The sequence below is a fragment of the Hemiscyllium ocellatum genome, chromosome 3, assembly GCF_020745735.1.
Source record: "Hemiscyllium ocellatum isolate sHemOce1 chromosome 3, sHemOce1.pat.X.cur, whole genome shotgun sequence".
Taxonomy (NCBI): domain Eukaryota; kingdom Metazoa; phylum Chordata; class Chondrichthyes; order Orectolobiformes; family Hemiscylliidae; genus Hemiscyllium; species Hemiscyllium ocellatum.
Window position 1 is genome coordinate 118,250,178 of NC_083403.1, and position 13,872 is coordinate 118,264,049.

The following is a 13,872-nucleotide window of genomic DNA, read 5'->3' on the forward strand; positions in this document are numbered from 1 at the left end:
CAAAACGATACTGAGCCACAGGCAAATTGGAACAGAGTCAACAAGATTAAAGGGGTAAACGCATTCTCAAAAATTGGCGTGTGAGGAACAGGTAAGAATTCATGAGGCATTGACAATAGTACTGGGGAAGGAGATAGCTGTACAGATGAGAGTGCTTAGCAGAAGTTCTGAGAAGTTTCCAGGACAAGTAATAGGATAGAGCATAGGGAAAGGTTCAGGCATCTAATTTAAAGCACAGTGGACAAATATGAGAAAGGGGACAGTCAATGCAAGACTGAGAGCATTGGATTTAAATAGATATTGTATACAAATCTAGATAAATATTGTAAATTCATAGTTATTTAAGCAAAATGTAATTTAAAGTGCTAATATAAAGAAATCACTACAAAAAGATGTTGCAATCTTTCGCATAGGCAATGCACAAATTAGGCCCGTAAACAAGAAAGTCTACACAGTGAGCCTGCCGCCTTCTGGGAATGAAGTGTGCTCAACTAGATTAAATGAACAACATGAATCTCAAGATTCAAGTGAAGAATCGGAAGGTAAGAATAGCATCAGTTTCAAAGAAAGAGTCCTGGAGAAATAGAGCCAGTCTGGCAGGATCTGTTGAAAGAAGCAGAGTTAATGTTTGAAGTCCAGTGACCCTTTGTTAGAATAGTCTGACCCTGCACAGTCTGTTTTTTCTCAGTCGATGCTGCTAATTTTTATAACAGATTTCCAACATTTGCTTTCTTTGTTTATGTAATGGCAACAGTTTGTTCTTTTTCAAAACATTTTTTAAAAACAAGCAGCAATTATTTAAACCATTCACAGCATGTGGGCATCACTAGGCAGGCCAATATTTATTGCACATCACTAATCGCTTGGGGGACAGTTGAGAGTCAATTGCATTGCTGTGGCTCTGGAATCGCAACTAGGCGAGACTGGATAAGGCTGACAGATTTCCTTCCCTAAAGGACGTTGGTGAACACATGGGTTTTTCCTGACAGTTGATAATGATTTTGTGGTCATCATTAGGCACTTAATCACAGATTTTTATTGTATTTAAATTCTTATCATTTGCTGTGGCAGAATTTGAGTCTGTTTCCTAGAATATTATTTGTGTCTCTGGCTTAATAGTCGAGTGATAATATCACTAAGTCATGGCCTTACCTGCAAATAGTAATATCAGGTGTCTGCAGCTCACTCAAACAAATTTATATCTCAAAGATGTGTTGGGTAAACAAATATTAATTTTTTTAAAAATTTATCATCCAAAAAGAGCAGCCCTTTTGTCTTGCTGCCTCTAGTTGTTTCAGTGAATTGGGTTCCTGCAGTGGAACACTATTTTGGGCATCTCTGTAGTAAATGCTTATAATTATCCAGAGTTGGTTCTTTGTGAAGCTTAAGCCTGTTCAAGTGTCCAGCCATCTTTCACATATTTTATTAGGTACTTAATTTGTCCCATTGAGTATCTTGTTTCTTCCTATATTAAATTTTTATGTTTAATACCAATTTTCAGTGCCATAAAGTACATGAATGTTCATCTCATTGATTTCATAATCAGTGTTGAGATCAATACATTTTTTCACTATTAAGAAAGAGGGAGATTGCAAAAGATGAGTTCAGAGCATGAGTTGTAAATATTGGAATTGTTGCTACTTCAACTACTGTTTCAGGCAATGAGCTTCATATACTCTGCACCCTCTTGGTGGAATACCCCTGAGTGATTGAATCCTTTAAGGGAAAAGTTAATTCCTCTCCTTATCTATGCCCTTTATGGTTTTATATACCTCCAGTTGGGTCCTGTTTCTTCTTGCTCTTTCTATTGTGCATGCATGCCTGCCCCCTCTCTCCTCCTTGGCTTCTCTACTCAATTCCTCTTCGATTCTGTACTCAAAAGCAAATCTAGGCAATGAAGTATCATAACTAAAATGTTCTGGCCCAGATAACGTCATGGGGAACCTCCTCTGCAACTTCTCAAACTTTGTATATTATGCGTCATAACATAATGATAAGCATCAGACATGTGGTTAACCACCCTATGAATCGATCCTGTTCCTGTTGCCTTCTGGGTCAAGCACAAGGTCCTGCTGATCTGCAGTACAGCTCAGGATACTTTTTAATATTTTAATTTATATATATTAATGTATGTAAATCAAGAAAATGTCTCTGACTTGCATGTTGCATGTTATATTTATTATGTATAAAGTTTATTTCTGCTATCTGCAAACATTAAGTACAGTCGAATGTTTAGTAATCTGGCAATAGACAGTTATTCATTTTTTGAGGTTATCTATTTCAACTAAAGCATTTTCAATTATAGAAGAAGATCTTTCACAAAAATTTCCAAGAAAACGTAAGAGAAGAAGAAAACTCAATAGCTCATTGCTTGACCACATCAAGAAAAATGTGCCCTCTGTGCTTCAACAGCCAGAAAATATAAAAAATGACATCTTGCACACCCTGCATTTAGATTCTGCAAAGTCTGGAGCAGAAGCATTAACCAAAAACAAGAAAAGAAAATTGAAAAAGAAACGACATAAAGAAAGGTTGAAGGCTGCTGGGCTGGCACCCCGAGCCACAGCTGTAGAATTCACATATCAACCAGCAGAGGGCAGCAGTGAAGAAGGTGTTGCTGAGAGTGAAGAAAGTTTGAGATTATTAAGTTCTTAAATGCAATGTACGAATTGTTTCGGTGATGGTGGTTTACTGCCATTCCTTAACATAATAACCTGGAATGCCATCTTTCCTGGCATATATTGCCCCTGCCCTCCTAAAACCTATTTTTAAAAAATCTGGCTTCTCCTTTAAATTTGATGAGATGGATCTACTGAGAGTAATGAGAGTTCAGTCAGCAACTTAAAGTTGCAGCCTAACTGGATGCTTTTTATAAAACAAAGTTTCTTTTGTCTTCAAATTTATGGTTTTCTTTAAGTTGAAAGCAAAATGTTTTGATATTGTGAGCACCTTTTTGTTCAGTTGCTTGAGAAAATGTCCATTTTCTTAAACACATAAATGTCTGGCTTCCAGCTGTCAAATTAAGTCTTTTCCGTGTCTGACCTTGTTTGTAATAATCTTAGCAGCCTATAAAGGTACAAAGTGTTCCTCTGACATATGAAATAAAAAACAGCATTATGTTAACTAGGTTAAATGAACATTGGAACAATTATAACACTGTGAAATCATTCATTTAATGTACAGAATGTGTTATGTTGCCTGAGTCTGTTCCTCCACCTGACATGAATATCACCAAATCAAGAAGTAACCACCAAAGTCAAAGGTATTGGAGAAAAAATATTTTTTTAGAAAGTTCAGTGGCTCTTTTGGGAATGCAAAAGAATTATCTGGCTCTTTTTCTCTTAGTTCTTTATTGCTGTCATTCCAGAATCAGTGGCTGGGACTTTTATACTTTTTCATTGATTGTATAGACAACCAACAAGTGACCAGCTTGAGATTGGAAACCAAATTTGAGCTATTGTGAATCAGAGCCCATGCCCATTGTCTTGTGTGTCTAGAAACTACAGAATTATTGTCTTGATGTTAAGGAAGCATTGTTTTGATGATGTACAGTGGATGATGCCTTTTTATATTAAAAGAAAGTACCAATTATTTATGTTCCAACTTCCAAAATTGCTTAATTTTATTGTACTCTAAAACTGGCACTACTTTTGATCTTGGAAATTACTAATGAAGTTCTGCAGAATTTTGAATAGGGAGTTATGTCATTTTCTCATATTCTACATCTACATTGCTTGTGGCTGTTGTTTTACACAATGTTAACAGATTTATAATTGCTTTGAAGGAATTCAAGGTAATTGCTGTGATGACTGCTCATCTATATTTATACTTGCCGCTTTCAGTAATTCATGCAAAGTGTTTGAAAAATATTTAAGGAGCAGTGGATTCTAATAAATGAACTTTGAATGGTTCACTACTTGCTGAGTGTATTGTAGTACTGTTAGACAAGTGTTGGTTCCTAAAGAAATGCAGCCTTACAAATCCAACTAAAATTGAGATTTAATTTATCTTCTGATTTTGTTCCCACTCTTACACACGTGGTAAAAAAAATTTGTAGGAGATATTTTGATTTATGTTGGGTTTTCAATAGAGAGGAACACTTGTGCAGCAATAAGCCTTTATTGAAATAGCGTTTGTAAAATGGGGGAGCTATTAGTTTCGCATTGGCAGTGAAATAAGGCTGACCTTATTAAAATATTGTCTCTTAGTTTCTTTGTATTTCCGATTTCAAACCATTGTCATTTGGTAAACTCTGATTCTTCTGTGTGTATATTATAAATGTTGACTGCTTATTCTGAGACTATGGTCCCTAGTTTCAAACTCTCCACTCAGGGGGAATACCTTCTCAGCATCTGCTTATTCAAGTCTGAAAGAACAGTGGTAGTTTGATGCTAGATATTGTACATTTCCTCTTCTGACCGAGTTTGAAGAAAGTAGTAAATAATAAATATTGTCAGTGTAGTTCTGTCCACTGATGCACACCAATTAAACAGAATTATTTTAATTTTCCATCAGTAAGACTTCTAGATTGGTCTCCTTATACTTAAAATTGACATAGTTGAAGTTTTAACTGAGTTTTTAAAAAGCAACAAGAAAGCAAATTGTCCAGTGCCTTTGGCAGACATTTAGAGACAATAAAACGTTTAAATATTGAGACATGAGAAAGGGACGGACAAGAAGATTCATTGTTCCTTTCAGAAATCGGTGTCTCTTATTCAAGGTCATCTGTCCATTATATGATTGTAAGCTCTTCTATTGTACAGGTAATGGTCTTAAATATTATTGCTGCTAGATTTAGTTTAGAATACTGTTCTGTAGCTGTGATTATATTTAATAAATCTTGCATTTATGTAGCACTTTACACAATCTTGGTGTGTTACAAGTATCTTGAAGCCAAATAAATACTTTTGATGCTTGGTCATTGTTGTAATGGTGCAGTTTTTCATTTAGCATCTCATTCCCATGCAAATGACGTATTAATCAAGTATTCTAAATTTTAATGGCTTTCCACGTTTCCAGGGCTCTTTCTCGACTAGACTTCCCACTAAGTTTCCATATATGCTGCATAATCCTGTTACTCCTATTATTACTGATCCTTGCAACAACCAGAGGTACATATACATAAGGCAATAATAGGTGAATCATTTGAAAATAGTGAATTTTACTCTGTTGCCAGAGGTATCCCAACTTTACAAAGAAAGATGGATGGTGATGCAGAAATATACTATAAAGCGTTCGCTGCACAGAATCCACCTGTAAACCTGAAATACGTAATGGTACATATAGTGAAATGTCTTGTTTGCCCCTTGTCAGTGAAGTATAGAGAATGGGACAGCATCAGGATGTAGTCAATGTCACTTAGTTCTCATGCTGTAACAGGTCAGATTTTGCCTTTAATTTTATCAATAAAAGCAATGGTTTTAGATTTATATAGTATGCTCAAAACTAATCCAGGAGCATGCTCAAATACAGGAGGAAATGAATCTTTTAATAGATGGAAATAAATGAGATGGGCACTTGTGCTCCATGCATGTTAGATTGTCACTGTATTACAGGTATTTCTCAGATAACATGCATTCCAGCAACACAATTTGCTTATAATGTCACTGAGTAATTAAGGAACAGTATTTTCAAGATATGTTCACAATAGCATGATTCCAGCAGTGATCATTTTGTGAGCTTTGTTCTGCACGTGTGCCAATATTCGCGCCAAAGTATCTATGCTGTCCACACATGCAACGATGCCAGCGTCAGTCTTTGTGTTGACGTGCACGTGGCGGTCAGCTGCCAACAGAGCAGTGGCCTGAGAGAGATACTGTACAGAGAGCAGCTTTCTGCGAGAGATACATTGAGCAGCTTCCTGTGAAAGGTACAGTACTCTGGGACTATTGTTCTGAAAAAAGTAAAAGGCATAGTGACGAGAATCTTAGCAAGAAGCGTCCTGGTGATTTTGTGGGTGGTGAATGCAAAAGAAAGGCTATAACACTGGAAGACAAATAAGATATGAAGCATTTTGAGCAGATGGAGAGAATATGTGATATAGCTCGCTTACCAGGAATGAGGGAGTTTACCTTATACATCATGATGACCCTCTGTCCCTGCATTAACAATACTTTGAAATTTACTGTTAAATTTACTTTGATGTCATTGATAGATATGATTTATACTTTAATTCAAGCTATGTTATACTTTGTGTTAGACCTTTGGGTGATTTTTGAGCAAGCTTGAGTGCTATTTTCTGCTGGTCTATCCCAACGCCACTTTTCCCGTCGGCCCCATTATTTATATTAAGCGATTTTCTATTAAGTGAGGTTTTGCAAGAATGCAACCACAGCATTATAGGAGAACTACCTGTACTAGCTTCTAAAGGTTGTAGCGATGCAGGTGGAGATTTTTATGTAAATTTTACTTTATTAAATTTTAAGTATTTTTGTTCATGATTGGGACCCCTTGCAAGGAAGGTTACAGTCTGCTTTGTATTCTGCTAATAGATTACTAACATCTGATTCACCAGACTAGAAAATGAAATGTTTCAAGGATAATACTTGCTTTACTTCCAAAGAAAAGTCATGGAATTTACAAGGTTATTTTTGTTAAGCACAGGTCGTTCTGCTATAATGTACAAATTCGCTGTGATGACCTGGGGACACTTCCTAAAAAGCAAATTTTTAAAGCGGGTATTGGTTGTAAGCTCCTTTAGCTTTAAATGGTGCTGCTATTACACAGTTTTCTAAGAACACTAGGTTGTACAAGAATGGAACTACTGCGTAATAGCAGAACCAATGATTCATAAATATATTGTCTTCCATAAAATTGGCACTAATACAAAATCTAACAGTCACAGTAAAGAGTGAAATTAACTTTTAGATCTTGTGAATTATTGTTGAAACTGCTGCCTGCCAATGTCTTGCCAGAAGTACTTTAGTGTGAATCGTGTACTGTCATAAATTCTCTATTTTGTAACAAACACATAGTAACAGTAATTTTTCCAGGCTTTAAGGCCAGCTTCAAAGATAGCTGGGTTCTATCTTACTCTGCTTATCCACCTAAATAAAAGGTAATAACTGTAGGTAGCTGTGGAAGCAAAGTGCACATATTATGAGCCAAGCAAAGATTCCTTTTGTATCTGAAACTATAGTGAGAAATTCTTAAAGACGTAGATTATGTAGTCACCATATGTAACTAATACTGTAGTGAAAAATGGCTCGTCAAGTTGCTGTTGGAACTAAATTAGCTAATAATTTTAACTTAGTATTATTACTATGAACTCTGTAGTCGTAGAACATGCTAAAGTGCTTCCCAAAGTATTAACAAATAAAATTGGACAGGAGGCAAATAAGGATATCGGGGCTTGGAACAATGAAGTTAGTCTAAGAGGTGATTTCTAAGGAAAGTATTAAGCAAGAAAAAAGGGAAGGGTTTCAGTATTTGTGGATGAGGCAGTGAAAGGTGCTGCTGCCAATGACAAAGCAATGGAAATCAGGAATGTACCAAGGCCAGAATTGAAGGGGCACATTAGCCTGGTGATTGGAGATGATTTTAATGAAGGAAGCAACAAAGTCATTGAGAGATTTGGAAACTGGATTGAGAATTGGATAGTATAATTTTGAATCAATTTGTGTTTGAAGCCAAATGAAAAACTATTGGATAGTCTGGTCAAGTGATAAAGGCATGGGCAAGGATTTCGGCATGACATAATACATTTAAGGATGGAGAGGCATCCTTTCTGCAAGGATGGAAAAGGCCAATATTACAGAAACACGTGGGTGGCCTTGGCAGTGGAAAAGTTTTGGGCTCATAAACTCAGTTCAGTTAACTATGATGGCACTGTCACTATTAGTTTGGCTGAGACTCAGAAAATCGATCATAAAACGTGCACAATGAACTTCCTGAGAAAGTTATGGATATGGGCACAGTTACAACATTTAAAAGAAACTTAGATAAGTGCATGAATTGGAAATCTTTTGAGAGATTTGGGCCAGGAGCAGGCAGGTGGATCTCGTTTAGTTTGGGAATATGTTTGGCATGGACAGGTTGGATGGAAGGTTCTGTTTCCCTGCTATAAGACTCTGACTCTAGAAAAGGCATGGACTTGTGTGTTGAAAATTGGCTCAAGTCAGTTACCAAAGGCTTTGACCTTCTCATTTATTGAGGGAATTTCTGTTTGCTCGCATGACATCCAATATTGCACAATGAGACAAATCAGAACAAGGGGTGATATCAGGTAAGATCATGGTGTAAAACTAGTTGTAATCAGAGTATCTGTACACTTGCGTGTTTTCAAATTAGAAATAAGGGGGATTGTGTCGAAGAGATAATGGCGCAAAAAGAGAAACCATTTCAGGTGATTTTTTTTATTATGATTAGATGTCCCACACTTCTGGAGGTGTAGGAAGTGGTCTGGTCAACTGTCAAAGACTAGATAGTTTGAGAAGGATGGAATGGATTGTTTACCATTCATAACAACAATTCTCAATTTATTCAACATAGTAATAATCTTTACAAATCAAGCTGATGTGTAAATGTGTTTTGGACCAGAAATTTGGTTGCTTCTAATAGTGCCTTTCTTGCATGCCTTTTCTATCTTCTGATTTATTTTCTGCCCAACATCTTGATTACTACTAGGAGACTGCCATCGGGTCTTTCATCCTTTGTAGTTCTTCAACTCTAATTACACAGATTCTACAATTTATATCACTTCTTGGTATTAGTTTAGTTCTGTTTCTTATTAACAAGGCAACCCCACCCTCTCTGCCTGTGTCTGTCTGTCTTTTGATAGGGTGCGTTCCCTTAGATGTTTAGTTCCCAGCGCTGATCCCCTTCCAGTCATATTTTTTGTGATGCCCACAATATAGTATTCATTAATTCAATCTGCACTACACACTCATTTACCTTGTTTTGTATGGCGCATATATTTATGTATAGCGGCCTCAGTCCTGCATTGATTGCCCCCTTCTCTCCAGTTATTTTAGATGATCTTGGACTGCACAAATTTGTCATTGGAGTTCATCACTATATAATTAAGCCATAGACCATAATCCTTTGTGACAAATCCCCTTTTGGTAAGCATTCTCGACATAAAACGAAGTCTGTAAAATTGCAACATTGTAACCAGATACAGAAGGTTCAAGACTAGCTAGTTTAAGTTTGATGAGAGTGGGGTTTATTACATTGTGTCCAAAACCTCAATGAAAAACAGTTCAAGGTTTGGAGATGGTGGGACAAAAAGAAACAGCTGGTGCAAACTCTGTTTGCAGTACCAGTTTTGTTCCTGACCTGCAAGAAAGGAGTTCAGCAACTGGATAATTCTGCACTGTTGAAGTCTTTTCCCTGTGTTTGTTCAAGAAATTAGTAAGCCACTAAGATGAAGCTCTCAGAGCTGTGAAGACCCTTGCCTCTGTGTTGGCGAAAGCCATGAGGATGTCTGTGGGCATCAATAGTTCAGTGCAGCTGAGAGAGTGGAACTTAAAAAGTCATAAGAAGCATTTGTTTGATGCAACTGATCAGTATTAAAGCTCAAGGAAAATCCAGGAGCAGATTTTGGTTTGGTGAAATTGAAGTTATGCCTGAGAGAAGTACTGGAGTGTAGTTTTCAGAATCCAGGAGAGCATGGATGCAGGACATTAAACTATAACAGCAGTTCTCGAAGCAGTCAATAACTGAACAGCTTGAGATGTTTCAAAGCCACATCTGCAAAAGTGAGGAATTGTGAAGTTAAATGAGAATCATTTAAATCTCACTTCACATTCAACAAAAGCTCATGAGAAATCGAAGATTTATTTTGATCGTGTTATGGAATGTTCATGTTTTAACGTGTTATGGAATGTTCAAGTGTTAGTAATATGTTGTACATCTATTGTCAGTTGTACTTTTTTTTAATAGTATATGACAGTAATTTATTGTTGGTGTGTTTTTGAAAATACAGTAAAATATGTATGTCACCATAATCCAGCACCATTTTAATTACAAAAATTATGAAAAAAGAAATAATGCAGACAAAGTTAAGACAATTACATTTTTTGTTCCAATCATGGCTCTTTGATTTCATTAATGACTACTGAATGCACCTTATTCCACAACCACCAAAACTGTCCCTGAGACCGCAAAACCAAGGAGGAGCATGCTGAATCAGCCCCTGCTTCTGCTGACCAGACCCAGAGCATCACCTCTGCCAAAGCTGCTGCTTCATCACCAATACTCCAGCCACTGCCATAGCCAGGACACTGTCCCAGCTCTCAATGACTCCTCCTGTTGAAGGGTTTATGCTCAAAACATCGATTCTTCTGCTCCTTGGATGCTACCTGACTGGCTGTGCCTTTCCAGCACCACACTCTTTGACTCTGATCTGCAGTCCTCACTCTCCAGGACCAGGGCCCATTCTCAACTTCCAAGGACCAATACACCATCCAAATTAACTCCTGAGTATTGAGGGGTCATTCACTCTGCCACCATTGCAGACTCTGCCAAAGGAAAAAGACCGATCCCAATCCACTGACACTGGAAAGATTTTTCAAGCTGCAACTGCCATGGCCACAAGGAATGGACTGGGTCCACTGTTCAATGGCTCCCCACAACCTCTCTGCTCCACTTCAACTGCAGACTGAAGAAAAAAATGAATTTGATTCAAAAGTCAAATGAAGAAACATAAATAAGGATGTGGTTGGTCATGTAAGAGAGAGTGGGAGCTGGGAGCTGAATGCCACCTACCTTGCTGCCTCCATTATCAATAGTTGCTGCTTAAAAACATGGAAATCTGTGGCTTTACTCTCTTAGTAAGTACCTTGACATATACCTTTAGTCTACTTTAGAAGTAAATATTATTGATCCCTTAACAAATTGTAACATTTGTGTAGCTGAACAGCATTTTAGAGAGAGGCTCACCTTCAAATGATTGTAGCTTTGATAGCTAGTTTCCTGTTTCAAATAAGAATTGCCCACTTCTGTCTTCAAGATGGGAAAATGTATTACTGTTTTAGATATCACTAAGCAACTCTCTGTTATATAGTATTTACAATTTTTTGTTGAATTTCTGATCTGTATTCTTGGCAAAATAGAATGCAGATGGAAACACATTTCTCTGCTATTACAGTGAAATTGCACCGTCAATGTTTTTATATCTTTTAGCTTTCAATTTTAATTGAAATATTGAAAAAACCCTTAGAATTTGATGCAACAGAGTATTTGCTAACACTAATGAAAAAAGTGGTTTAAGAAACTTGGAATTTTAATGAAATGAAAGGCATCATGCCAAACTTTTTATCTTTCATTGATCAGGACAAGTGTAAGAGTGCAAAATTTTGAACTATTACAAAAGCACATACTGCAAGAGAAAAGATGCTATTTGATTGGCAAGTCAACTTTTTGTGGCAGAGGCATTACCTTGGAAATGGACTGTTTGGAGAGAACAAATTCCTACTTAATTAAGCCACATCATGGGCTTAACAGGTGATCTTGGATTTGATGTTTGTGTAGCTGTTAGCATGCACAACAGAATTCTGTCAATTGTAGAATCCTATCTAACAGTAGACATTGTATTTAGAATTGTGTAGGTTTGCTAAGTACTGTCTTATTCTGCCTGTTGTGAATATTCGCAGAACATACTTGATTCAATAAATCAATTGTCTGGATGTGCAGATTGTAATACTGGCACCATACTAATGCTGAAATTTGTGCACAACATTGCTCATCTGTGTACTAGGGAAAATGTCTTTTTGAACTGCCTGGCGCATCCAAATTTTGGAAGAAAGTGGGGAGTATTTTCCCATTGTAGGCAGTGCCTGAGTTATGAATGGGTTCTGTTCTGTTCGTGAGCCTGTGAAGTAAGTACAGGAAATGTTTGTATGTCCAATCTTTAAAATTGCACCCCTGTATAAGATTGGATTTGTAAGTACAAATGTGTATAAATCAAACCTTCATAAATCATGATTACCCTGTAATCATGTCTTGCATCTGCAGTTTTGACATGGGGAGATCAGCAACTGATTTGTTCTGTCGGTCAGTGGTAACAATTCAATTTGATAACAATCACATACAAAGCAGCGCAAGTGTCTTAAACAAGTGGTGAACACACTACTTTCATATGTAATTTTCTATTTTAGAAGCTTAAATGTTATAAAATAATTCTTTAGAGTTTGCAATATGGGCCATTCATGAAAACATTTATTAATATCCTTTTGTTCTGCAGGAAGCTACTGTGGAGCAGAGATAGGGCTACAATATTGAAATCCTGTGGTCTAGTAGGACTATTACGTTTACCTATTCTTAATCTTTATTCCATTGTCCCTCAAGCAAGACCTACACTTCACTCTCACTTTTAAGTCTTACTACTTTAAGAGGTTGTATCTCAAAACAAAGCTGAGCTGATAATTGGAGGGATAACTATTAGAAAAGTTTTGAAATTGGCCAGATGATATGGATAACTACAGCTGCACAAGACAAGTCTTTTATAATTGTTAATTTGCATGAAAATGTTTAAATAATGTTAGCACGACAAGCAGACCTTCACAATATTGCAGCGATCAACACTTCTGACACCGCAAATCAGCAATGAAATAGATTTTATTCAGCTGAGGAATTTGACTTCTTTCATCTGATCGCTGTCCATTGTAGAAATGAAAGGTAACATACCTCTCTGTATAGAGATATATTTCATTCTATTCATTATAGTGGGTTAGTTTTAATGCACTGCTTCCTTGGATAAATTGAAGTCAATGATGTGTTGCTTAGCTAGTACTTGGGTGACAGGCATGAATGGTATGGAAAATTCCTTCAAGCTCATGATTAATGTTTTAGCCATCTAAACTTAGAAGCAGAAATTGCATGGAGACTAATCTGAGTTTGGAAGTGAGATCCTATACCCATGCATAAGATCAATGCTCCATTATGCTTTTATATTTTCTATCCTAAGAGGTTTTGGTCTCTTTAACATTCCTATCAACAATCTGCAACAATTAGTCATTCTTTCATGCATACATGCTGAGCACAAGAGATAAGTTTGCATTTTTAGACTTGTATAAGATCAAGGCTTAAAGCTAGCATAACCATAACTACTACAGTAAAGTGATGGAAGGTGTCATCAATAGTGATATCAAGCAGCACCTGCTTAGTAATAACCTGCTCAGTGATGTCTAGTTTGGGTTCTGCCAGGCCACTCTGCTCCTGACCTTATTCCAGCCTTGGTTCAAATGTGGACAAAACAGCTAAATTCCAAAGGCGAGGTGGGAGTTGTCCAACTGTTGCATCAATGAGCCCTAGCAAAACTGGAATAAATGAGTATCAGAGGCAAACTCTGTTGTGGTTGGAGTCATACCTGGGATGATGATTGGGGTTGTTGGAAGTTAGTCATTTCAGCTGTAGGACATCTCTCAGGAGACCTCTATGGTAGTCCTAGGCCCAACCACTTCAGCTGCTTTATCAATAACCTGCCCTCCCTCATAAGCTCAAAAGTGGAGATGTTCACCAATAATACACAATGTTCAGCACCATTTGCATCTCCTCAGATACTGAAGCAGTCCATGTTCAAGAAGGTCTGGATAATATGCAGGCTTGCGTTGACAAGTGGCAAGTAACACACACCTGCCAGGCAATGACCATCCCCAATAAGAGAAAGCCTAACCACTGTCCCTTGACATTCAATGATGCTACCATCACTAGGTCCCCCACTATCACCATCCTGAGGGTTATCATTGGCCAGAAGCTCAGCTGGACTTGTAGCCGCTGTATTTATGTAACAAGAGCAGATTAGAGACTAGGAGTACTGTAGCAAGTAACCATTTCCTGACTCTCCAAAGCCTGTCCATCATCTATAAGACATAAGTCAGGAGTGTGATGGAAACTTGCCTGGATGAGTGCAGCTTCAATAACACTGGAAGC

At 37.2% G+C, this 13,872-nt stretch overlaps 1 protein-coding gene across 6 annotated transcripts in view; it reads left to right on the forward strand.

Annotated features, from left to right (window-relative positions):
• The window catches only part of LOC132807484 (glutamate-rich protein 1), a 63,064-nt gene that overhangs the window by 11,866 nt on the left and 37,326 nt on the right, over positions 1 to 13,872 (forward strand). For 4 of the 6 annotated variants that reach the window (XR_009641966.1, XM_060821615.1, XM_060821622.1 and 1 more), the window contains exon 3: positions 414 to 542. Coding sequence is in view for 5 of the 6 variants with exons in the window: in XM_060821615.1 (XP_060677598.1) it covers positions 414 to 542 (129 nt within the window). In the remaining variant the exon portion in view is untranslated. Of the gene's footprint in view, positions 1 to 413; positions 543 to 2,305; positions 3,685 to 13,872 lie in introns of those variants that run through there. The other 2 variants (XM_060821613.1, XM_060821614.1) reach the window with 2 other exon arrangements.